General features: G+C 40.0%; 1 protein-coding gene across 11 annotated transcripts in view; it reads right to left on the bottom strand.

The window, feature by feature from the left end:
- PTPRT (protein tyrosine phosphatase receptor type T) overlaps positions 1-26057 on the bottom strand; it is a 1549072-nt gene that overhangs the window by 1020352 nt on the left and 502663 nt on the right. For all 11 annotated transcript variants that reach the window (XM_060190244.1, XM_060190260.1, XM_060190255.1 and 8 more), the window contains exon 3: positions 6187-6458. In XM_060190244.1, coding sequence (XP_060046227.1) covers positions 6187-6458 — 272 coding nt within the window. The remainder of the gene's footprint in view (positions 1-6186; positions 6459-26057) is intronic.

A 26057-nucleotide genomic window follows, 5' to 3' on the forward strand; every position in this document is an offset into this window, starting at 1 on the left:
GGTGATAAGTATAAATAAAGATGAACTCTTAAACTGTCTAAATAAAGTTTATTTATATATTTTAGGTTAAAAACCTAAAGCATAGTGATCTAGGTACCTTAAAAAGAACACATTAAATAAACATTAAAAAAAAAAACAGAAGAAAGTCGGGCAGTAGTGCAGGTCCAGGGCACGTGGCACAAAGCACAACGACCTGGGTAAAGATCCTGGTTCGAGCCCCCAGCTCCCCAACTGCAGGGGAGTCGCTTCAAGGCGGTGAAGCAGGTCTGCAGGTGTCTATCTTTCTCTCCTCCTCTCTGTCTTTCCCTCCTTTCTCCATTTCTCCCTGTCCTATCCAACAACAACAACAACATCAATAACAACAATGATAAAAAAAACAAGGGCAACAAAAGGGAAAATGTATAAATAAAAATTTTTTAAAAACCAGAAGACAGTTGTAGAATGGACCTGGGTCCTTGCATATTATAATGTGTGCACTCCACCAGGTGTACCACCAGGCCCCAGGAAAGTTTCAGTTTTAAATTAATTTTATTTTTGATATATTTATTTATTTATTATTGGAGAGAGACAGAAGGAAATTGAGAGAGGAGGGGGAGATAGAATGGGAGAGAGATAGAGACACAGAGACACCTATAGCCCTGCTTCACCCTTCTGAAGCTTTCTCCAAGTAGGTAGGGACCAGGGGCTTGAACCTGGGTCCTTGTATACTCTAATATGTGTGCTTAACCAGGTATGCTACCATCTGCTCCCTTAAATTAATTTCAAATCAATTTTCCTTAGGAGAATGAAACATAAAGATAGAGAAAAAACAAAGTGTTGTTCTACCAATCCTGGCATGCTACGCTGTTGGGTTTTTGTTTGTTTGTTTGTTTGTTTGTTTCCCCTTAATAACCTCATATGATACCAGAACTAGAACCCAGGTTTATATGCAAACAAGGCAAGTACTCGTTTTGCTTCTAAGCCACCTCCTCATAGAATCTCAAACAAAATGATAAATAAAATTGGGCCAAGCCTCTTGGGTCATGTGCATGGCCTGGGTTTGCATGTGGCCCCTACCACACTGGGGAAGCTTCAGAGTTGTACTGTCTTTCTCTTCTTCCCTCTTGTCCCCTATCTATCTGACTTCCTCTTTCTATATGAAAAAGACAGCCTAGAGTGGTGAAGGCCCAGAAATAACCCATAAGTAAATATTATAAAGTAGGTTAAAATAACAATTTTTAAATCCTAGTCAATAGACATGAGAACAAAATAATAAAAACAAAAGTAGTTAAAAACATTAACCCATGTCTTAGACTTTAACTATTCAAATACAGAAAAAAAGACACAGATACCAAGTATGTTTGCAATATAAATGACAATATGATAATGTGTTTACTAGATACCTATGTTATATAATGTAATAAAAGGATAGAATCTCTGCTCAGATGATCATAAGTTATTATTACTATTTTTCCACTAAGGTTATCAGTGCCTGCATGCACCATTCCTGGTGGTTACTTTTTTTTTTTTTTTTGATAGCAGGTGGAAACAGAAAGAGAAAGAGATAAGGGAAAAGATAGACAGAATGAGACACCTGTAGGCTGGAACCAGAGGGCTTAAACCCACATTCTCAAACATGGTATTGTGTGTATTCTATGGTCTGACCCACCACCTGGCACCTATCATGAATTATTTACATAAATATAATATAAGTTGACATAAAGCTTCGATAAACCCCTTAAAGAAGATTTGAATCCATACATCTTCCATCCAAATTTACCAAAGCCAAGAAGTCAGTGACAACTGTGCTCTGAACTCACTGGGACCAGAAAGTGCCTTCATTCACTCATCCATCTACTCATTCATCCAACAGTTGTATAAACCCTCCTCTGTACCAAGCATTGGAGCACAGTCTAGGGTCATAAAAGTGAACGAGACAATTAAGGCCCCAGAGCTGATGGACTTCACAGTCTAGTAAGTGGGAATGGAAATTTAATAATTAAGTGTATGATATCAGATTCCCCTTTGATTGGTGGTATGAAGACAACAAGCATAACATTGGGATTCAGAGCAATTAAGAAGGGGAGAAAGTCTACTTAGGGTGTTCGGGAAAGCACTTTAAGGGATCATAATTGAAATGAAGCTAGAAGGAAAGTGGCCAATCATTGAAGAGAAGGGGGCACATACAAAAGCCTTAAGGCAGGAAAGCGCTAGAGGAGGCCCTTGAAATTCAAGGAAACCCCATAGCTAGGATTAAGTGAGTAAGCTAGAGACATAAGGCAAGGATGTGGAATATTATTGAGTTGTCAGGAAAATCATGGCATATTTTTCTATGTTTTCAGACAAAAATTCATCATGATTTTTCTGACAAATCAATAGTAGGGGAAATAAAAATCAAATCTAATAGATCACACTGTCTGCTCTCTAGAAATTAACTGGGAGGGAGGAAGCTGAACAAGAATGAAACAAACAGACATAATAGTAGTTGACTATTATATTCATTTCAATCAAGATGAGGAAGGCTTTAATGACTGTCCTGGCTATAGAGAATTAAGATGCTAGGGGCAGAGGAGATAGTATAATGGTTAGTCAAGAGACTTTCATGCCTGGGGCTCAGAGGTCGCAGGTTCTGCACTCTGTACCACTATAAGCAAAAGCTGAGCAGAATAAAGATGCTGACATTTTGGTAGATAGTTTGTAGGTAGGCATGAAAAGAACTGTTGCAGATGAAAGAGGATACCAGTGAAGAAGGAAAACTTGATCTTTCAGATTGGATAGGAGACATTTCATTTACCAGACTTCTTCAAGATATATATATATATATTTTTTTTTTTTTTGGGTAATGTGCTAGGGTAGGTAAATCTTGGATTTCTCAAATATGGTTGAGTAATATTCTTCAAGAAATGAGGGGAAGATTATTCTATTGTTCCTTATACTTATACCTGTGACCCCATTAGATCCTATTGGCATCAGGGCCTACATGGAGAGTTTCATAGAAGAACCCTAACACCACCCTGGGAGGTACTCATGGACTTATACAGAATTTTATGTTTATACTCTACTCATTGAAGCAGAGGTTAAGTACTGGAGCCAAGGATGCTGGGGTTTGGTCCCAGCTTTGCCAATGATTTTATGTGATGTATGTTGTTAGACTTCATTGTCCATCTCTGAATCTCAGCTTTATTACTTACATCAGAGTCTGGAAGCCAAATCTAGCCCATCACTTGGTTTTGTACATAACATTTTATTGGAACACAAGGATAGTCATTCATTTACATATTGCCTGTGGATGCTAGTGTGATATATCTAAAAGGGTGACATCATGGCTGATAAACTAACAATGTCTAAGGACTACTAACCTCACCATCCTCAGGCTCATCTCCTGTTTCACACTCAAAAGCATTCCTCAAAAAATGCAGATCTATGTTTCTTTCTTAAGGTATTTGCACAGTTAGCATGGAGATTAAGTACAAATACAACAAAAGATCCTATTTAGGTCACAAAAATGCTGTAACCATCCATGACAATAGTTACACAACTCAAATTTACTAAGTTATTGTATGGCACATTTAAAAACCAGTGTATTTCATGGTACATGATTATACTTTAATACACATATACACATCTTAATACAGAACTAGAAGATGGTTCAGTAAACACACATACACAACACACACACAACACACACACACACACACACACACACACACACACACACACACCATAATGAGGCTCTACCTTCAAGCTCCAGTGCCACACAGGAACTTTATAGACCAAACTAATACCATAAGTAGTGAAGCAGTTCTGGAGTATCTTTCCTCTCTCTTCTTTAACTCTCTCTTTTTCTCTAAAGGAAAGAATGAGAAATGTTATCATGGGAAAGCTACTCAGTAACAATATTGTGTATTCTTAAGGTCCAGGGCCAGATTAAAAAAAAAAAAAAAAAGATCAACTTTTAAACTAGGGAAATAGCATAATGGTTGTGGAAATAGCCTTTCATGCTTAAGGCAATGAAAGTCCTGGGTTCAATCCCAGCACCACCATAAGACAAGGCTGAACAGTGCTCTGGCAACATAAATAAATAACAACTTTTTAAATCCCTGGGCCAAGATAACCAGGATTTGTGTTCCTGCAAGGGTGCTAATGGCAGCCTGTATGGTGGGTGATAGCAGTCACAATGAGATAAGTAGGGAAAGTGGGGAAGATATATTTGAAGCTGTTACAGCAATTTGGCATGGCTGTGACATTTTTATTGCAGTTTATAGAAAAGTATTGGTCCACAAGGAGAAGATGGTTTGAGGAGCATGACTGTAGACTAGGAATAAAGGTAATCTCCTTAGCCTAATATTTAAAGCTACATGACCTACCTACTTGTCTATGTTCTCAATACATTTTCTTTGCAACTTGCCCTTAAACAACTTGGTTTTCAAACTGCCAAAATCTGTCTCCTCCAATCCATGCTATGCACTCTTTGACAGCTCAAATGAATTTTATTTCCCTTTTCATAATCATTTATTCATTCTTCCTTCAAGAATCAGCTTAGCAGCCATCTTCTCCTAGAAGTCATCCCTGACTCATCTCTTTGAACTTGAAATTTTCCATCCGCAAAATATGAATGAGGGGCCAGGCAGTGGTACACCTGGTTGAGTGCACACATTACAGTGCACAAGGACCCAGGTTCAAGCCCCTGGTCCCCACCTGCAGGGCGAAAGCTTCACAAGTGGTGAATTAGGGTTGCAGGTGTCTCTCTCTGTGTGTCTCTTTGTCTATCTTCTCTTCTCCTCTAAATTTCTCTCTGTCTCTACCCACTAAGAAATAAATTAAATTAAAATCTCGAAAAACCAAGATATGAATGATAGTCCATTCCCTCATCTGATAGTCAAATCATTTTTTTCTTTGTTTTTATTTTTACTTAATAGGACAAAGAGAAAATGAGAGGAGAGAAGGAGATAGATGCCTGCAGTTCTGCTTCACCACACATGGAGCTTTGCCCTGAAGGTGGGGTCTGGGATATTGAACCCAAGTCCTTGTTCATGATAAACATGTGCACTCAATCAGGTGCACTGCCATCTAGCTCCAGAGGCAATTATTTTATAAGAGACTTCATGTCTATGCCACTCAGCATCCTGGGAACCTACATGTATCCCTTCACATTGTGATGTTTTTATTTACATATCAGTTATTTCCTCCTAACTATGATCTCCAGGAAAGCAAGGTCTATGATGAATCTGCAGAATCCAGCTAGGAAGAAAAGCTCAGCTGAAGACGTGTTGAACAAGTGAGAAAACGAAGTCCTTCCCTAATCTGAAAACCCTAGACAGAGGAAGTGATATATATATGGTATTTAAAAATGCTTGTCATCTAGCAAGACCACTCTTGTTCAAAGGGCATAAAAACACTAATTTAAAGGGACATATGTCTGTGTTCCTAGCTGCATTATTTATAATAGCCAGAGAGTGAAAGCAGCCTAAATGTCCACAATAGATGATGGCATAAAGAAGTTATTGGGATATATACTCTTGAATACTACTCTGCAATAAAACAGATATATTGTGCCCTTTGGGACAAAATGGACGGAATTGGAGATGGTTGTGCTTAGCAAAATAACTAAAGAACTGAAAGACAACTACTGGGTAGCTTCACTTATATGTGGGACCTAGAGAATTAAAATACACAAAATTGAAAAAAAAAATGGAAGTAAACAAACTATCTCAATTTTGTGAGAACTATAGCAGGTAACATCAGGAGGGTGGAGGTACAGGACTATAACCTATCATCTTACAATTTTGTAAATCATTATTATTCACAAATAAAAATTACTTAAAGTTTTTATTTATTTATTTATTTATTGCCTCCAGGGTTATCACTGGGACTCGGTGCCTGCATTATGAATCCACAACTCCTAGAGGCTATTTTTTTCCTTTTGTTGCCCTTGTTATTTATCAGTTGTTATTATTGCTGTCATTGTGTTGTTGGACAGGACAGAGAGGAAATGAAAGAGGAGGGGAGACAGAGTGGGGGAGAGAAAGACAGACACCTGCAGACCTGCTTCACTGGCTGTGAAGCAACTCCTCTACAGGTGGGGAACCAGGGAATAGAACCGGGATCCTTATGCCAGTCCTTGCACTTTGTGCTATGTGCACTTAGCCTGCTGCACCACCACCCAGACCCTTAAAAAGTTTTTTTCATCATGGTAAAATGTCATACCTGGTAGAAATGTGGCCAGAAGGTGCTGATAGCAAGCTCTGCCTTCACCCAGCCCTCGGTGACAACCCCAGACACGTTCCAAACGGGGTTCCCCTGGGGCCCGCCGTTGACTTTCACATAGACATTCAAGGCCCCTGGGCTGGACCTGTCCCGACTAGAGAAGTAGTAGTGGAAATCAATGCAGTGAGTATCATTCTCTTTCAAAGTAGGCAGGAGAAGATGGGCCTTCTGGCCAGAGGCCCTTCCAGAGCTGTTCACCATCATGAAGGATCCTGGAAACCCAAAATGGAGACAAAGAGAGAGAAAGAAAAATCTTTCTGAGCATCAGTCACATTCACAGGCAGTGGCCAGAAATCACTGGGTGGGGGGGGAGGAATTAGTTGATTCTGAGGAAGCTAAATCTCCTCAACCTGATCGTCCCTTCCTATAATTGGGAATTCAAAAACACTACTCAAGATGGCAATTTTAATAACTAGGCTCTGATTTGGTGCCAGGTGATTTGCACACCTGGCTGAGCGTATATATTACAATGTTCAAGGACCCAGGTTCAAGCCCCCAGTCACCACTTTCAGGGGCAAAGCTTTGCAAGTGGTGAAGCAGTGCTGCAGGTGTCTCTCCTTCTTAGAGTCTCCCTATCTCCCCCTGCCCTCTTGATTTCTGGCTGTCTCTATCCAACAAATAAAGATAATAATAATAATAATAATAATAATAATAATAATAGAATTAGGGATTGCTAGCAGCATGAAATACTTCTACAAATTGGAGAATCTATAAACATTTACAGGAGAAACATTATATCTAGGGGGTTCTTAAGGAACCATGGAAGAAAAAGCACAGGGATGTAGTTAGACTATAAACTCCCTGGGGAAATGGTGTGTAATACCACATTGCTTTCACTGAGGCAGCCCAAGATTGCAGGTGGCATTGCAAAATATGGCACTTGAAGCTTTGCATTCTATATAGAGAAAGCATCCTAAAGGGGCAGCTGAAAAGGAGAATATTTTAAATTAAGCAGAGCAAAGGAACTAATAAGTCACAACAACAAAAAATAATAATCTTAAACACCATGAAAAATATAATGTTGGGAGGAAAGAGTAGACAGGGCCATTTTGATAGTGAGAAGGAGCTCTAGTGCCACTTTGGTTGAGCATGCAGTGAGGCGTAGACAGTTACAGCAGTGTGATGTTGTACTCCCTAACTTTAGAGTACTATTAACCAGGGTCCAATCAATAATGTTTGTTTAAACATAAAAATTAAAGGGGAACATTTTAAGGAGACAAGAATGACTCTTAGGTGATATGAGAACCAAATGGAAGATCCTTGGCCTGAAATAGAGCACTAAGTACTTGAGGAGAATCAGTGTGATGCTAGGAGGCCCATGACAGTTCAGAAGGTCCTTGTAATAAATATGGCTGGTTCACAATGGGACTGACTGCTCCTCCTCTACAATCACTGGAGGTGAAACGTGACTGAGTAGAGCTTAGATAAATGAAGAGTCATCTGAGGAAAATTCATCATCAATCATGAGGGCTAAACTCTGACTTAGAATTCTGTTTCTATGAAATAAATTACATCATAGAATACAGTAGGTAAGCTCAAGTAATTATTGAGTGAATAGTCCCTCTAGAAAACTAATGTTTCTTTCAAATGGTTTCTCTAACATTTCTCTTAAAATATTTTATTATCTTTATTTACTAGGCAGAGATTGCCAGAAATCGAAGGTAAAGGGGAGATAAAGAGAGACAGAAATGCCTGAAGCACTGCTTTACCACCCCTGCATGTGGAGAGTGGGAGCTTGAACCTGCAGCCTTGTGCATTGTAATATGTGTGTTCAACCAAGTGTGTCAACCCCCTCAAATAGTATTTTAACCACTAAAATATTCAACTCAGAATGAAACCCTAAGACTTTTTATCCTTAACAAAAAGGAATCACCACAATAGTTATAGGAAGTCTCAATCTTTCATCTAAATCTCAAAAGATCTAAACTGTCAGCCTATAAGTGTTGGGCAATTCATACCTTCCTGGGGTTCTAGAGAGTACCAGTCATTCATAGCCCATCCCCAAGGAGATTAATTTGAAAATAGAAAGAGGTGGGTTATTATACCTTATTATACCTTATTAATTCACAAAGCTGAATTAGAGAAAGTAACTTGGACTTGAAACCAAATCAGGCTTCTTGCATTTCTTCCCTGAACCAACATGAAGAGCATTTTGAATTATCTTGGCCTCCTTCCTTCCAACCCCATCCAGACTCCTACAATCACCACTGTCTTTAAGAGATGATCATTTGGGGTGACTGTGTACATTCAATATGAGTCAAAATCTTGTTCCCAAATGAAAAGCAGAAATCAAGGTGGCAAAGTTAGAGAAACATGAACCAATGGCTATTGGACTTTCACAATCCTACCTACTAGAATAAGAAAGAGGTTGGAACCACTGAATGTGGATGAAGGTACTATCTCCCCCCCAACCCCCATTCTTCAGAGAGACTAGGATATTCTAGTTTGTTTGCTTTGTTTGTTTTTTCCCCAAGTGTTATCGCTGGGACTTGCTGCCTGCCCCAAAACCCACTGCTCCCGGAGGTCTTTTTTGTTTTTTTGGCTTTTTTCCCATTTTTGTTGCCCTTGTTTGTAGTTGTTATTATTGTGATTGTTGGTGTTGTTGGATAGGACAGAGAGAAATTGAGAGATGAGGAGAAGACGGGGGGAAAGAAAGATACCTGCAGACCTGCTTTACTGCCTGTGAAATGACCCCCAACAGGTGGGGAGCCAGAGGCTCAAACAGGATCCTTATGTAGGTCCTTGCACTTCGTGCCATTTGCACTTAACCCAGTGTGTTACCGCCCAGCCCCCTTTAGCTGTTTTGTAATAGTCAATATTTAGTAACTTATTGGCTAGAAAAAGAGATGCTTAGATGAAAAGGAGAGACAGGAAGGAATAAAGAGCCACCTACAGCACAGCTTCACTGCTTTTGAAGTTTCCCCCCATAGATGGGGACCAGAGGCTTAAACCCAGGTCCTTGGGCATGGTCATATGTGTGCTCAACCAGGGAAGATAGTCTGAGAAGCAAGCAGTCTCTGGCTGTCTATCCCATGATGCCCTCATCAACACTTCAGATCTTATTTCCTTTTGATTTTTATGGAATTATCTTATTTGGAGATGAGGAAAAGGAGAGGGAGAAGGACAGATAGAGATGATGGATGGATGGATAGATAGATAGAAAGAAAGAAAGAAAAGGAAAGCTGGAGTTTGTTCCCTCAACATTAAAAGGATGCAGTAATTTCCCAGCCTAGATTTGGGTTTCCATACAAAAATTTGTGTTCCATATAAAATATTGTGCTACACATTACTACATAAACTATTTTCACAGTTTTATTTTTTTTCACCAGGGAAATATGTAGCTCCCACTTAGGGTGTGTCTTAATCTTAAAGACTTTAGGATGTTTAAAAGTCAACTTGGCTAAATCACCAAGTTTTAGATAGCTGCAAATACATTTCTGTACATGTACAAAACTTAGCGTTTGTACATTTCCATTGGGTGAAATTAATTAGTCTAAAGAAAAGAGGTGTTTTTAAGTTGGTATAAAATGAAAGGGCTATTTTTCTTAGACATTTAAACTATATGAGATTTACTGTAAATTTTTTCTGTAATTGCCTCTTAAGTTGCGAGATCAGAGTTTTAAAATGTAAAATTTAATATAGTCTGCTGTATCTGCTCTGACTTAGTCATAGTGACTCCAAGAGTGTTACATGAGAAATAGGCTGCAGCTAAATAAAAAAGGTGTAAATGAGTGAATAAAATAAACTTGCAGTAGCTTTATAATAAGTAAATTTCGAAAATTCTAGCAATAAATTAAGTTCTAATATTGTGCTTAAATTGTTTAAGCATTGGGAGTTGGGCAGTAGTGCAGTGACTTAAGCATATGTGGCGCAAAGTGTAAGGACCAGTGTAAGGATCTTGGTTCCAGCCCCCGACTCCCCACCTACAGGGGGGTCACTTCACAGGCAGTGAAGCAGGTCTTCAGGCATCTATTTTTTTCTCTTCCTCTCTGTCTTCCCCTCCTCTCTCCATTTCTCTCTGTCCTATCCAATAACAATGACAACGGTAACAACAATAACTAAAACAATAAAAAAACAAGAGCACCAAAACCACCCGGCCCCAATATTTTGTTTATGGATGGGTCTTAACCTTATTTTTACAAGTTATGGACAACTGAGAGCTTAATGGTCCTCTATAAAACTATATACTTGCTTCTTTCATCCTGCCCTCTAATTATTTAACTAGCTGTAGACCAAGAGTAAATAAAGTTTACTATTCCAATTTTAATCTCTGCCATAATTTTAACACTGTTGCTACCTGCTAACCTTTAGCATATACACTTTGCCAATTGGTTAAAAGTAATCTAACAAATGTACACCAAGCTAAAAGACAATATTGTCCCTAAGATACCTTGGACTCAGAACATTTTTTATATGTTTTGTTGGTTTTTTAGATCTCCTTTGGTGAATATTCTTTTCATGTTCTCTATCCATTTTTAGATAGTGTCCATAACACCAAACCAAAAAGATATGTATACACCTATGTTCATAGCAGCACAATTCATAATAGCTAAAACCTAGAAGCAACAACAACAGATGAGTGGCTGAGGAAGCTGTGGTATATATACACAATGGAATACTACGCAGCTATTAAGAACAATGAACCCACCTTCTCTGACCCATCTTAGATGGAGCTAGAAGGAATTATGTTAAGTGAGCTATGTCAAAAAGATAAAGACGAGTATGGGATGCTCCCACTCATAAACAAGAGTTGAGAAATAATAACAGAAAGGGAAACTCAAAGCAGATCTGACTAAATTTGTAGTAGGGCACCAAAGTAAAAACCCTGGATGGAGGGTGAGGGTGAATGTTCAGCTTCATGGGGTGCGGGGGTGGTGGAGGTAAGGGGGGATGGGATGGGACACAGTCTTTTGGTGGCGGGAATGGTGTTTATGTACACTCCTATTAATTTGTAGTCATATAAATTACTATTTAAATAATATGAGAGGAGAAAAACTGATTGAATGTCTCAATCTTTTTAAAGCACAGACTGAGTCTTTTTAATACATAGGCTGACTCTTTGATATGTTGACTTTCTTAAAAGCTTACTCCAGGGAGAACAAAAGCAACCAGTGGCATAGCTATATGCAAATAATGTCAAAGGACATAAAATATGGTGATGCTGTGTATGATACAGCAAATCCTAACAAAGGGATTTTTCAAAGTTAACCCAACTGCCAAACAATATGATTATTGAAATAACTATCTATTGTCTTCTTAAACCCTAAGACAACAGGAATCTCCTGCTTCATCTATAGAGCCTATGTTTCTTCCAATCCTGGAACCTCTGGGGTGGAGCTTCTCTCAAGTCATACCAAATGATATTGCATCCACCGATTGCAACCTAATCAATGCAAGGAAATGAGTACCATCTCAGCATGCTTCACCTCAGACTGTGTACAGAGAGGTCAGGCATGGAATGCCAACTCTTCACCTTCATCACTCAGGTGAGACCTTTCCTTTCATGGTATTCTCTAATTCCATTCCAGGAGGTTCACTTCCTAACAAAGTCCCAAAACCTAGATATAGGCCAGGCCCCCTTAGAGCATATGTTCACACGTATCGATAAATTAGGGCAAAATGTATACCTGAATGCAAAAAGACACAATAGTCTTTAGTGAGTCAGTATCAAGTTTATAATGAAATAGTGTCTACTTAGACTTAAATACCCTCCTCACCTACCTCCTATTACAGTTCTCTCACTCACTCCAAAGTTAACCTTATCAAAGCAAGGACTGAAAAAGCTGAATTAGGGCGAGAGACTGGCATACTTTAATGATGACTCTTTAGTCACTATCAGGCCATTCCACCAGCTGGGGCCCTAATCGGAGAGTCCTGAGACTCCCAAACAGCCATGATGGGCCTAAACCTCAAATAAATCCCTCTCTCCATTGATACTGGTCATTTCTATCAGGAACAACAAAATAGACCCATTTATGGGCCCCCATAGGACCTTGCCCTCAACCTGCATCAACAATGGTAGAGAATGTTCCATCCTCCAAAGGGAGTATGAACAACATACTCTATGCTACACCTGAGGAAGATGGGTCGATACTGGGGCAGCATGGAATGTTCCTACTCATGATCACAGAATGTGAGCTCAGATCTAGAGGGATATAGAGGTCACACAGGCTCCTAAGCTAATTATGGGCCCCAGATCACATCAAATGGATGGGGTTTGCAGTAATATTTATACCCCCTCCCCATATTAGGGAGCTACTCGCTTCCCTGATCCAGCTTTCTGGTCCTTTTCCCAGCCATGACATCATCTCCCCAGGCAATAACTTGGATCCCCTGCATATCAGATTTCAGGCTCAGGCAAAAAAACAAAACAAACAAACAAAAAAAAAAAAAACACTAGTATTGCTACAGGCCCTTTGAAATATAACTAAAATATGCCTACTAGCTATCTACAAATTGAAGGACCCCCCAATTCTTCATCTGCACTATTCCAGCCTTTAGGTCCATGATTGTTCAACAATTTGTTTGGCTTTATATGCTAACTCTCTTTTCAGCCACCGGGTTCCAATTGCTAGCAGGATGTGACCAGACTTCCCTGGACAGACAACCCCACCAATGTGTCTTGGAGTTCCTCTTCCCCAGAGCCCTTCACCCCTAGTGAAAGACAGAGACAGGCTGGGAGTATGGATCGACCTGTCAATGCCCATGTTCAGCGGGGAAGCAATTACAGAAGCCAGACCTTCAACCTTCTGCAACCCACAATGATCTTGGGTTCATACTCCCAGAGGGGTAAAGAACAGAAATGCTATCAGGGGAAGGGCTGGGATAGAGAGGTCTGGTGGTAGGAATTGTGAGAAGTTGTACTCCTCTTATCCTATGGTTATGTTTCCTTTTTATAAATAAAATGTATTATTATTATTATTATTATTGCCTCCAGGATTATTGCTGGGGCTCAGTACCTACACCACAAATCCACTGCTCCTGGAGACCATTTTCCCCCCATTTTGTTGCCCTTGCTGTTGTCATTATTGTCAGTGTTGCCATTGATGTTGCTGTTGTTGGATAGGACAGAGAGAGGAGGGGAGACCGAGAGGGGAAGAGAAAGACAGACACTTGAAGACCTGCTTCACTGCTTATGAAGTGATCCCCCTGCAGGTGAAGAGCTGGGAGCAATAACCAGGATCTTTATGCCAGTCCTTGTGCTCTGCACCATGTGTGCTTAACCTGCTGTGCTACCCCCTGACCCTCAATACCTCTACTTTTAAAGTTGTTCTAAAATATTGAAGACACAGAAATACTTGCTTCCACCTTCTATGAAGCCAACATTATTCTGATACCAGAGCAGGCAGACACACACACACACACACACACACACACACACACACACACATCTACAAACCAATACCTTGGATGAAAATAGATGCTAAAATGTTGAATCAAATTCTAGCCAACTAGCAGTTTAAAGGCTGTTCATCACTACCAAGTGGAGTTTATCCCAGGAATGCAAGGCTGGTTCAGTGAGATCCACCACATCAAGACAAGAAAAAACAAAAACCAGGGAGTCGAACAGTAGCACAGCAGCTTAAGCACAGGTAGTGCAAAGCACAAGGACCAGAATAAGGATCCTGGTTCAAGCCTCTGGCTCCCCCACCTGCAGGGGAGTCACTTCACAAGCAGTGAAGCAGGTCTTCAGGTATCTATCTTCTTTCCCCCTCTCTGTCTTCCCCTCTTCTCTCCATTTCTCTCTGTCCTATCCAACAATGACAACATCAATAACAACAATAATAACTACAACAATGAAACTACAAGGGTAACCAAAGGGAATAAGTAAGTAAATAAGTAAGTAACTAAATAAATAAATAAACCAAAACCACATGATTATGTCTATAGATGATTATCCCAATGACAAAATCCAACTAAATCATTTTAAAAATAGAAAAAGGTAAAGACAAGATGAAAAAGTCACAGTTCCAAGGTTTCCTTCAGTGCATTGTGGGTTGGGCTTGAGTGTAGGTTGTGAACATGAAAATCCAGCACACTATGCAAATGAACTATTTTTCCAGCCCGATAGGCAATTAATCTTATACCCGTGTGCATGTGAGATACCCAACACTTCTCATGAATGACTAAAGAAAGTTTTCTAAGGTCAGACAGAAGTTCAACAGTGAAAAATATGGAGGCTTTGGAGAAGTAAGATTTTGGTCCTGGTAACCGTCCCATTGCTTTCAAAACCAATACTAACTCAGTAGCTAAGAACATCACAAATTATTCTCTTATTATAAAAGCAGGTATTAGTAAACCTTGCTTTATTCTAGAAGCTTCTGGAGATTCTCTATTTCTTTGTCCAGATATTAGAGAGTGTTTGAATTACTTAGCTTATGGTCCCTTCCTTCATCCTCCAAGGATATCACTTCAACCTCTAATTTCATTGTCATATCTCTTTTATTTGTCCTCATTTCCTTCATATAAGGGTCCTCTGTCTATAATATCCACCTAGACAATATAGCATAATCCCCTCAGTGTAAGATTCTCTATTTACTTCTGCAGATTCCCCTTTGTCATGTGAAGTAGAACATACATAATATTCAGAGATTCAGATATAGATATCATTGGAACCTTATTATTCTGTCATCATAGATACTAAGCCAGTATGGTCACATATGTATATCCAAGATAATGAATAGAGATGTTATAAGGATGACAGACACATTCAGAAGTCACAGGTATATAGTGCTTAAAAGCCCAAGTTAGCCTGTGGTCTCTGAGTTCTTTTACGTGAGGGTCACTATATCAGTCCCTATAACCACTGAAGTCTTATAAGGAAAGAATAACGTAAGAATTATGGAGATTGGGTGGTGGGAATTGTGTGGAGTTGTACCCCTCCTACCTTATGTTTTTGTTCATTAATCCTTTCTTAAATAAAAAATTAAAAAAAAAAGAATAACGTAAGAAAAGTAAACTAAGAGATGGGGTCACCTGGTTCCCAAATTGAAAAGAAACAAAGAAAAAGAAAGAGAGAGTGGAAGGAAAGAAGGAACAGAGGGAAAGCAGGGGGGAAGGAAGAGGGAGGGAGGGAAAGGGAAAAGAATGAAAAAGAAAATAAAAGGAAGCAGCTCCTAAATTTAAAAAGAGAGATGATTGGAAGGAAGGAAGAAAGGAAGAAAGGAAAGAAGGAGGGAGGGAAGGAAGGAAGGAAAGAAAGGAGGGAGGGACTCAAGGAAGGGAGGGAGGGAGGAAGGAAGGGAGGGAGAGAGGAAGGAAGGAAAGAGAAACAAAGGAGAAGAGGTGGGTGGGGCCAGGTGGTGGTGCAGCTGGTTGAGCGCACATGTTACAATGCGCAAGAACCCAGGTTCGAGCCCCCGGTCCCCCCCTTCAAGGGGAAAGCTTCGCAAGTGGTGAAGCAGTGCTGCAGGTGTCTCTCTGTCTCTCACCCTCTCTACCCCTCCTTCCTCCTCTATTTCTGACTGTCTCTATCCAATAAATTTAAAAAAAAATAAAAAAGGAGAAGAGGAAGGGAAAGAAGAGAATAGACGGGGAGAGCACCAACTCTCAGCAGTAGAAATTCACCAGAATATGGGGTATCTCTACTCTTCACAGCCGGAATCCCTTCCAAGGAAGTGTGCTAATTTGACAGGGCATTTCAGATTCTGGGGACAGCCTGTGCAAAGGCACAGTGGTTAGAAGCGGCAATATTTAGCAACACGGAGGCTTTTGTTAATATCTCATTTTTTAAATAAATTTAAAAAAATTAAAAAAAAGAAGAGGATGGTACCCAGGCATCTTTAGCTGCCTCCACGTCCAGTCCACTCACAAAGGTCTAGCTAGACACAGCCTCTAGAAATGAAGGAAGCCAGATCTCTGACGTGAGCCATGGTCACCTGTTCTAGAGATGATAGACCTCATATGTTAGCAGTTCAGTGGGGCCCTCTTTGATCAACAGGTTGGTTTTAATTAATATTATCCCAGGGCTGTCAGTTTCCCAGAGATAAAAAATGAGCCAGTCATTACACCAAGAGCAGTCAGAAACAAGAAAGTCAGAAACTAAATACAGTCTTTTCCTCCCTCCCTCTCCCATCTCCTCCATCTCCCCCCTCAAAAACTTCACTAATGTGAGAAGGAACTTAAAAAAATTGTTTCCTCATAGTTATTACACATAGCACCAAAAAATTGTGGAATGAAACCAGAAAGCACTCTATAGCTAGCCATAAATTTTTCATTTTCCCTTTCCACATATAATAATTCCCCAATAAGCACCCCTATATTGATGTATCTGTAGCACAGAGCTCCTTTTTGGAGGCAAAAGACTTCTCCATAGCAGCTGGTGGCTATTGTGTTTACACATGAGCACCCCAGGATTGCATTTCCTCAGATCTACAGTAAAAAGAAAGTCCTAATTGAGTTTTTAATGGCGCTGCACATTGTTCATTAAGATTATATGAGTGTACTAGGCGACTGGCAGCTGAGGGCCCAGGGCTCTGACTGCTCAGGGATGTCCCTGCAGACAGGTGGTCATGCCAGCTTCTAGTGCCATCACCTACAAGTAGGGAGCTGATGACGGCAGGGACCCAAATGCTGCCTGAAGCCAAGACAGCTGTGGTGACTTGAAACAAGACTGGATTTGCAGTTAAAGAAAAAAAAATTCTGGGTTTCTGCCCCACTTCTTAGTTGTACAACTTTAAACAAGGCAATGAAACTCAATGTCCTTTGTTACAGTATGAGGGTACTGAAAAAAAAAGTTGTTGGTTTTTGTTTGTTTGCTTGGTTTTTTGCTTTCAGACTTGGCCTAACAAATACTCATTTCATAATAAGAGGCCAACAGAAGATAACAATGGGCCCAGTGCAGCTTAGAATATTGTAAACTTAGTGTCATTAATGTTTACTGAGAAACTTTGTACAAACTAGGCCTTGATCTAAGCACCTTTCAGTCTCTCAGTGAGGTGGTACCATGCTGTCCCTGTTTTAAAGCAAGGGACACTGAGGCAGAGAGAGAAAAAGAGTTGCCAGGGGGGTCAGGTGGTGGCACACCGGGTTAAGTGCAAATGGTAAAAAGCTCAAGGATCTCAGTTTGAGCTCCAGGACCCCCATCTGCAGGAGAGTCACTTCACAAGTTGTGAAGCAGTTCCCTCTCTCTCTCTCTCTCTCTCTCTCTCTCTCTCTCTCTCCCTCTCCTTCTCTCTCTCTCTCTCCCTCTCCTTCTCTCTCTCTCTCTCCCTCTCTCTCTCTTCTCCGCCTCCTCCTCTTCCTCCCCATCCCCATCCTCTTCATTGTATAAACTTCCCATTATCTCTCAATTTCTCTCTGTCCTATCCAACAACATGACCAACAACAACAATTTATTAAAGATGGGTGCCAGGGGCAGTGGAATCATAGTGCAGGCATCGAGCCCCAGCAACAACCCTGAAGGCAAAAAGAAAAAAAGAAAAGAAAAAGACTTGCCAAAAGTCACATTAGTGAAAAGTGGAATATATTCAAACCAGTGTTCCTCATTTAGTAAACAAATTTTAGTGTTTAGAACTCTACTCCCCAATCCATTAGCTAGCTGCAAAAAGTACCTATTTAAATTGAATTAATAAAATTAAACAGAATAAAGATTTACTTTTCCAGGTGCACTACATACAATTCAAGTACTTAGTAGACTCACATGGCTATTAGCTTCCATGTTGGACACCGTCAATAGGCAACACTCTGTCATAGAAAATTCTACTGGATACCATTGGTCCAGAAGATATAAATTAGTGACCAGGCATAGTAGACTATATGCCAATGAGATACAGGACCTTCACTGTATAAACTCCTCTGGTAGGGGGGAAGGTTTACACAAAGTCAAACAAAACCAATTTAGGTTTGGGTTTCCCAATTTCTACTTCAGTTTCTACTAAGAATGATTCTGTCCTTCCTTACCTGAGTTGTACAGACACAGAAGTGGGGGAATGCTCCCACATAAGACAGAGAGGACTGGGGAATCGGGCTGTAGCGCAGCGGGTTAAGCGCAGGTGGTGCAAAGCACAAGGACCGGCATAAGGATCCCGGTTCGAACCCCGGCTCCCCACCTGCAGGGGAGTCCCTTCACAGGCGGTGAAGCAGGTCTGCAGGTGTCTATCTTTCTCTCCTCCTCTCTGTCTTCCACTCCTCTCTCCATTTCTCTCTGTCCTATCCAACAATGACGACAACAACAATAATAACTACAACAATAAAACAACAAGGGCAACAAAAGGGAATAAATAAATAAAATAATAAAAAAAAGACAGAGAGGACTGAATCATTTCAATATTAGATGTCTTTTTTTTCAATTGGGGAGATTAATGGTTTACAGTCAACAGTAAATACAGTTGTTGATACATATGTAAATGATACACGTTTCTCAGTTTTCTGCAGAACACTCTAACTTCCTGGTAGGTCTTCCTCCACCACTGTGCACTAAGACCCCCACCTACCCACCCCACCCGAATATACCAAATTCAGACCAAGTTTTGTTTTTGTTTCTCCTTCTATTCTTATTTGTCAACTTCTGTTTATGAGTGAGACCATCTCATATTCATCCTTTTTTATCATTTATTTTTTTTCTTTGTCATCAGGGTTATCTCTGGGACTCACTGCAGGCACTACAAATTCACTGCTCCCTGCGGCCATTTTCCTTTTTTTTTTTTTACTATTTTTTTTTGACAGGATGGAGAGAAATTTAGAGAGAAGAGAGAAATAGAGGAAAAGAGAAAGATAGACACCTGCAGACCTGCTTCACCATTCATGAAGAGTCCTCCCTTGTAGGTGGGGAACAAGGGCTCGAACCTGGGTCCTTCCACATGGTGATACATGCACTTAACCAGTTGCGCTATACCCACCCCCAGCTCCCCCACATTCATTCTTCTATTTCTGGCTTATCTCACTCCATGATTCCTTCAACCTCTACCTAAGATAAGGTACAGGAGGTGAATTCATCTTTCTTAATAGCTGAGTAGTATTCCATTGTGTATATATACCACAACTTTCTCAGACTCATTCATCTGTTGTCAGATGTCTTTTAAGAAAATGTACTCACCCTCAGGAATCCCCACCCTCAGTCCTGAAAAGCAATTAATTCAACCATTATTTTTTTTTTATGCATCTAGTCCTAATGTGCAGGGGTAAAGCAGGGAAATTCTAACAAAGAAGTCTTGGAGATGTTCCTTTCCACTTTGGAAGATTTGTGGTGAAGACACATCTTATATGGTTGTGATGAGGATGAAATTAAATGTGGTTTATGAAGTACCTTTATAAGAACCGAGGTATTACTGGGTCATATGGAAGGTCTATGTCTAGCCTTGTGAGAGTTCTCCAGACTGCTCTCCAGAGAGGCTGGACCAATTTACATTCCCACCAGCAGTGCAGAAGGGTTCCTTCTTACTCTTTTTTAGTAGGGATTTAAAATCAGTTCACACAATTATGTGATAAGAGGAGTATAATTCCACACCATTCCCACCACCAGCATTCTGTGTCCCTATTCCCGCCACTGAAAATTGCAGTAATTCTCCCAAGGTCACATATGTGGGCTATTATTTCTATTATCTGTCTTTTGAAGAAATTTCTTATTTCCTATAAAGTACACAATTTTCCCTGGATATATCAAAAGTTCTCATGTTCTGGTTTCTATAACCTTCCCTAGCATCAGAAAGCTCTTTCCCAGTCTTTTCTACAATGAGAAAAATAATGAACTCACAAAGATTTCCACATTCTGATCTTAAGAACCTAGTATATTGTGTCTGTTGGGACAAAAGTGGATGAAACTGTAGGTGATTATGCTTATTGAAGTAAGGAATTAAAAGTAAAAGACAACTTTGCAGATGGTTTCACTACTATGTGGAATCCAGAGAACTGAAACACATGAACTTGGTAGAAAAAAAAAAAAAGCCAACCTAAGACTTTGAGAGAATTATTGTAGTGGTTATCATTGGGGAGCGGATTTGAGAAGGAAGGTACAAAACCTTATCATTGGGGAGCGGATTTGAGAAGGAAGGTACAAAAAGTGAGAATTGTATGTAACTATACTCCTATTATCTTATTCTTTAATATTTTATTTATTTTACTGTTGGTATGCATGAGACCCCTTCTGTTTCATTTGGTTTAAATCCCCCCTGCTTAACACTATTCTATTTACATAACCACTTCATTCTATTTATATAACCGCTGTTAACAAGCACCTCCCTCCAGGGCATTGGTTCAATCCCCACTGTTTCATGATATGTTTTTGCTCCACCCCCCCTCCTTGTCACACCCTGATCCTCTCCTTGTCACACTCTGATTGTCACCAGTCACTTTTCTCTCCACCCTCTCTATGTCACACCCTGTTTCCACCCTACTTGGCAAGTATATATAAAGACAGCATTGTGAGTTTTAGAGTACTGTACCTTGAATTTAGCTTAGCTTGTCTTAGATTGTGCTGCGTCCTGCATGAATAAAGAGATACTGCGTACAACCCAGACATGAGTCCCTGGTCATCTGTTACCCGCCCATGAAGCCAGCCCGGTGAAAACAACATAACCCATCGAAAACAACATTTTACTTTAATGAGAGATAAACACAGAAAAAATTAGAATAGAGCCCTGCTCAGCTGTTTCATGGTGGTGTGGAGGACGAAATCTGGGACCTCAGGGCCTCAGGCATAAAGATTTTTGCATAACCATTATGTCTCCACATTCCCTCCCTATTATTTTATAATCTTGTAAATTATTGCAAAACCATTACTATTTTTAAATAGTTATCCGTGACAAAACATAACTAGGTTGCAGATGGAATTAAGGTTATACATCAGATACCTTGAAATGGGGGAATTCTTCTGCATCTAAAAGGTATAGCCAGAAAAACACTGGATGAATATCATCATAAGCCCTTTCAAGAGCTTGGCATCCATATAAAGTAGTGATGGTAGAGACTTCCCCACTCTCCAAAGGGAGGATTGGTCATCCTGCCCTGCCACTCACTGGTCCTGAAATGAGTACATGCTCCCAGGTGTGACCATGAACTGTGTGCACAGACTGACAGGGACTCAGAGGTTATACAAGTGACTGTGCTAAATATGAATATATATGGGCCCTGGGTCAGGTAGATGAGGTGAACATCTCATTTTATTCATAGATTTTCTGCACATTTGGGAGCTACTCTATGCCCTGCTCCAACTTTTCTCAACTCTGACACCATCTTCCCAGACAACATGTTTTGTCCACCTCCATGTTAGCTGTTAAACTCAAAGAAAAACTATGAAAGTCATAGGCCCTGAGGAACATATTTAAAATAGACTTCCTTGATTCTTTCCACTCTTAAGATCCATGTTCTCATCTGTTCTATTCCTGATTTTTGGTTCCTGTTTATTAATCATTTTGTCCTGCTTTATATCCTACAGCCTTTCAGCCTCCAAGTTGGAGATGTTATAATGATTCCATCCTGACTCCCTTGGCGAACAGTCTCACAAATGTATCCATGTGTGTCACCTCTCCAGAGCCATACCCCACTAGGGAGAAACAGGATGGGGGTATTGATCAACCTTCAAATGTCCATTCCAGTGGAGAAACAATTACAGAAAACAGAACTCTTACCTTCTGTAGCCCCCACCAATTATTATTCTTTTATTTTTTATTTTTCCTTGGCCCATACTTCTGGCAAGGAAGAAATGTTTAGGGAAGATGACCAGAGGGCTCTGAACTCCAATTCTATCAGTACCAGGAGAGAGAAGAAGAAAAAAAAAAAAAAAAGAAGGGCATTTGGAAGTAGTAATGGGTGTAAGAGTGACTTGGGAAGAGAAGGCAGGGTCATGAGGGGGAAAAGGACAAATATATACAAATATAGACACTTACAAAAATAATAGTTAACTCATATCTGCCCTCTTAGGAAAACTGTAGCTTCCAATGCAGGGAACTGGGATATAGAACTCTGGTGGTTGAAATGGTTCAGAGTTTTGTGGATCAATAATCACTAATAAAATTTAAAAGTGAAAGAAAAATACTGGCTGAGCTCATGCTTCTGACTTTGAAGGAGCCATGAACAAAGAAATTCAAGTGGTCTCCAGAAACTAGAAAAGCCAATAAAACAGACTACTACCGTGTCCAGAAAGGAATGAAACAAACTTATTGTTACCTTAATTTTAGCTCAAAGAGACACATTTAGGACTCCTGACCTCTAGAACTACAAGACTAAAAAAATATAATATTCATTACTCTTAGTCATTGAATTTGTAATAGCTTATTAACACAGCCACAGTAAACTAATATAAACTCCCAATTTCCCTGCTTTTGAGTCTTTTGCTCAAGTAATACTCTTGTTGTAATTCGCACTGCCCAGTTCAGCGATAATTTTCTATTAAAATTCTTTGCTTTCTTCTAGATTTTTAATAGATACTATTCTTTTCAAATCACTTTATTGGTGGAAATAATGATTTACAGGATAACTGCCATCTGTGTTCAGTTATCTCCCTATGGCAGGTGTCTGCATCCCAAACCCGTAACCAACTGACATCTTTCTCCATCATGCTTCCCCCCTTCAACATCCTCTCACATCTATCCTCCACCCTTGAATCTTCTGCAACAGACCACTGTTAGTTTAAGTTATATCCTCTATTTTCCTTTGTTTCTTAAGTCCCACCTTTAAGTGAAATAACCTAGTAGTTCTTTTATTGTTTCTGCTCACTTAACCTGATTCCTTCAAGTACCTCTTTCACCAATGCCAACAGTAATTCCTTCATTATTAGTCTTACACATACTTCTACAGCAAGTATTTTGAACATGGCCAAAATTATAAGTTCATAATGATGAAATGTAATTGCCTGGTTACAATAATAGGAAAGAGGCACCAAAATGTCAAAATGCACAGTATTCTATAGCAAGATAAAAAAAAGAGGAGGGTGGAAGTATGTTAGGGAGAAATAAGAAAGAATTTCAGCATTCCACCAGTAGTATCTTGAAAACTGATAATTAATAAATCAATTATAAAAATAACATCAATTGTAAGCCTAACAAGTATGTTATTCAATAATATCAATGAAAACAATATAGACATAGGCTTCTGGAGGCAGCAGCTGTGTTTCTCTCCTCTCCTCTCCCCCATCAACTAGGAATATTAAAGGAGACCACCTGAGACCACAAGACAGAACTAGAACTACTTTGGGAAACAAAGAGGAGCCTAAGGAAAGATTCCTGAGGCTAAAGTCCATATCTACTCCAGAGCAGCTGGTAAAAGTCTAGCAGTTTACCCATTACTCCTCCCACCTCCAGTCTGTTTTACTAACAAAAAGACTTTTGATTGGAGGAGAGGACTTGCCAAAGGCTCACCAAATGCAACTGTGATTCTCCATTGCTACTGCCCCTCAGAGGCTGGAACAGCAGCTGGGAGGTCCTGTGCTGACACTGGAGAGCAGAGAAATGGGAAACTCAGGAGAAGATCTATACCCTGGTGGGCTAGAGGTGGGGCTATATATTCAGAACATTTCCACATTGTTCTCTTGATGAATTGGAGATACATGATGAATAACTGCCACAGAACCCACAGAGTATAAACAGGACTTACTTGGAAACTCACAGGGCCAAGTACTTTCATTGGCTCTGGCTGCTGAAAGAGCACCTGAATTGATCCCGGTACTTTGGACCCTCGGGGTGTGGGAGTCTCTTGGTATAATCACTGTGTTATCTCTCCCCCACACTGATTTATCTCTTTAACAGCCACTGTGCTCCACTCAGGGATTGAAATAATATTGAAACAACTGTTAATTTCCACAACTGTGAACTCTTTAAGTACCTTAATTAGACACAAGACAATCCAGGCAAGAGTGATCAGTAATTTGAAAAATACTGAGAGAGGGACCTCATAACATACTATATAGAATGGCTAAACCAAGAAGAAATATTGGGAAGGAACTCAAAGATGGCGGACTGAGAAGCTGCTAACAGTGAGTGCTCTGATCGCATCATCAGCAACAGTAGGATTTTCTGCCTTTAGCAGGCCAGTCAATAAGGGGTGACACCAAAGAGGTGATTATAGTTTAATTTGGGTTAAGAATTAGAGTAAAGGTGACACGGACTAGCAGGGCTCCAGACTTCCCAGGCGGCACCGGGCAAGGCGAGTGCACCGGGCATTGTCCTCCGCCCGGGAAGGCGGCTCCTCTGCCGGTTGCAGAGCGCGGTGGGCAGAGGACCCGGAGAGAGCACTTTAGCTCGGGGGCTTTCTCTTGGGAGTCTCCAGGGTCCACTGCAACCCTGAGGGCGGATCCAAAGACTTCTTGAGTATAGCTCTCATTGGATCAAAGGACTTGGAGCTAATTTTCATTTTCGAGAAATCCTTTAAAAAAGTCTGGAGGGGGGGGGGTTCGCGGAAGATGGCGGACGGAGAAGCTGCTAGCCTCTGAGCTCCGAACACACTCCCCTGGAGACAATAGGATTTTCTGCCTTTAGCAGGCCAGCCAATAAGGTGTCCTTAGACACCAAGGAGGTGACTATAACTTAATTTGGGTTAAGAATTAGAGTAGGGAAAAAAATTCTTTTTTCTTCCTTTTAATTTTCAAGCATACATCCTTCCCGCCCCCCCCCACCCCCCATAAGCAGTCCCTGGGACCAGCTCCTAGCAGGATACCCCATACCACCAAACAGGGTGTTTTTTTTTTTTTTTGAATTCACTGATACACATTTGGGAAGTTCCTTGCACTGCTCTTTAATTACAACTCTTCTTCTTATCTTCTCCCTTTTCTCTCTCTTATCTCTCTCTCTCTCTTTTTTTTTAATCTTGTCATACACTTCTTTCTTCTTTGCCTTTCTGAATTTGTGAATTACTTTGGGGAAGAAATCTGACTCAGAGTGGACTCTCTATGTGTGTATCTCTGCTCTAGTTCCCTTTCCCCTCTTGTTACCCCTAGAATAGACACTGGATAGTAGATTTGCATAACTGTCTATTCTTGCTATCCTCTCTTTCTTTTCTCTTTCTTCACTGGGATTTGGTTACTATTTTTTCATGGACTAGAGAAATTGTTTGGCTAACTGGTAACGATTAAACTACTTCAATACTTACTTCAGTTGCTACTGTAATTCTGGAGGTTGGTTAGTGCAATTGTCATAAAGGTATTTAGTACAGTGTTACTTGTACTCAAGACACAACAACTGAGGAACAACAGAGCATAAACAAAAGAGAGAAACACATAAATAAAAAATGGGTAGATTAAAAACAAATAAAACTGCTACCCCAATGAATGAAGACAAGAGCCCAGAAGAAACTATAAATCAGTCAGAAGTAACCATAGATAAGAAAAGTATGCAAGCAATAATAAACTTATTAATCACAGAAATGAAAACAACATTGGAGGAAAGGAATGGCAGTATTAGGGAAACAACAGTTGAGACCCCCAAGGAAAATACTGATTATCTTGAGGCAATTAGAGAACTGAAAGCTGAAATAGCTGTAATGAAGAAAGAAGCTGAGGCAAGGGAAAGCAGACTAACAGAAGCAGAAAACAGAATTAGTCAGACAGAGGATGAGTTAGAGAAAACTAAGAAAGAGGTGAAAGAGCTTAAAAAGAAGAAATATTGGAGAAATGAATGAGGATAAAAGTCCAGTTAAAAGCCCCCCAAAGGTTGAAGCAAAGAACAGTGAGGTAAACATGCAAATGCTAGTTAAGGAATTAATCACAGAAGTGAGGAAAGAATTTGCAAATACATTCATTATAAATAGGGAATCAAGAAATGAGACTTTGGAAGAAAACACTAATTATCTCAAGGTAATTAGAGAGCTGAAAGTTGAAATAGATGAACTAAAAGCACAACTAGCTGAACAAGCTAATATAGTATCAGATCAGGGTAACAGAA

The sequence above is a fragment of the Erinaceus europaeus genome, chromosome 1, assembly GCF_950295315.1.
Source record: "Erinaceus europaeus chromosome 1, mEriEur2.1, whole genome shotgun sequence".
In the NCBI taxonomy this organism is placed as follows: Eukaryota; Metazoa; Chordata; class Mammalia; order Eulipotyphla; family Erinaceidae; genus Erinaceus; species Erinaceus europaeus.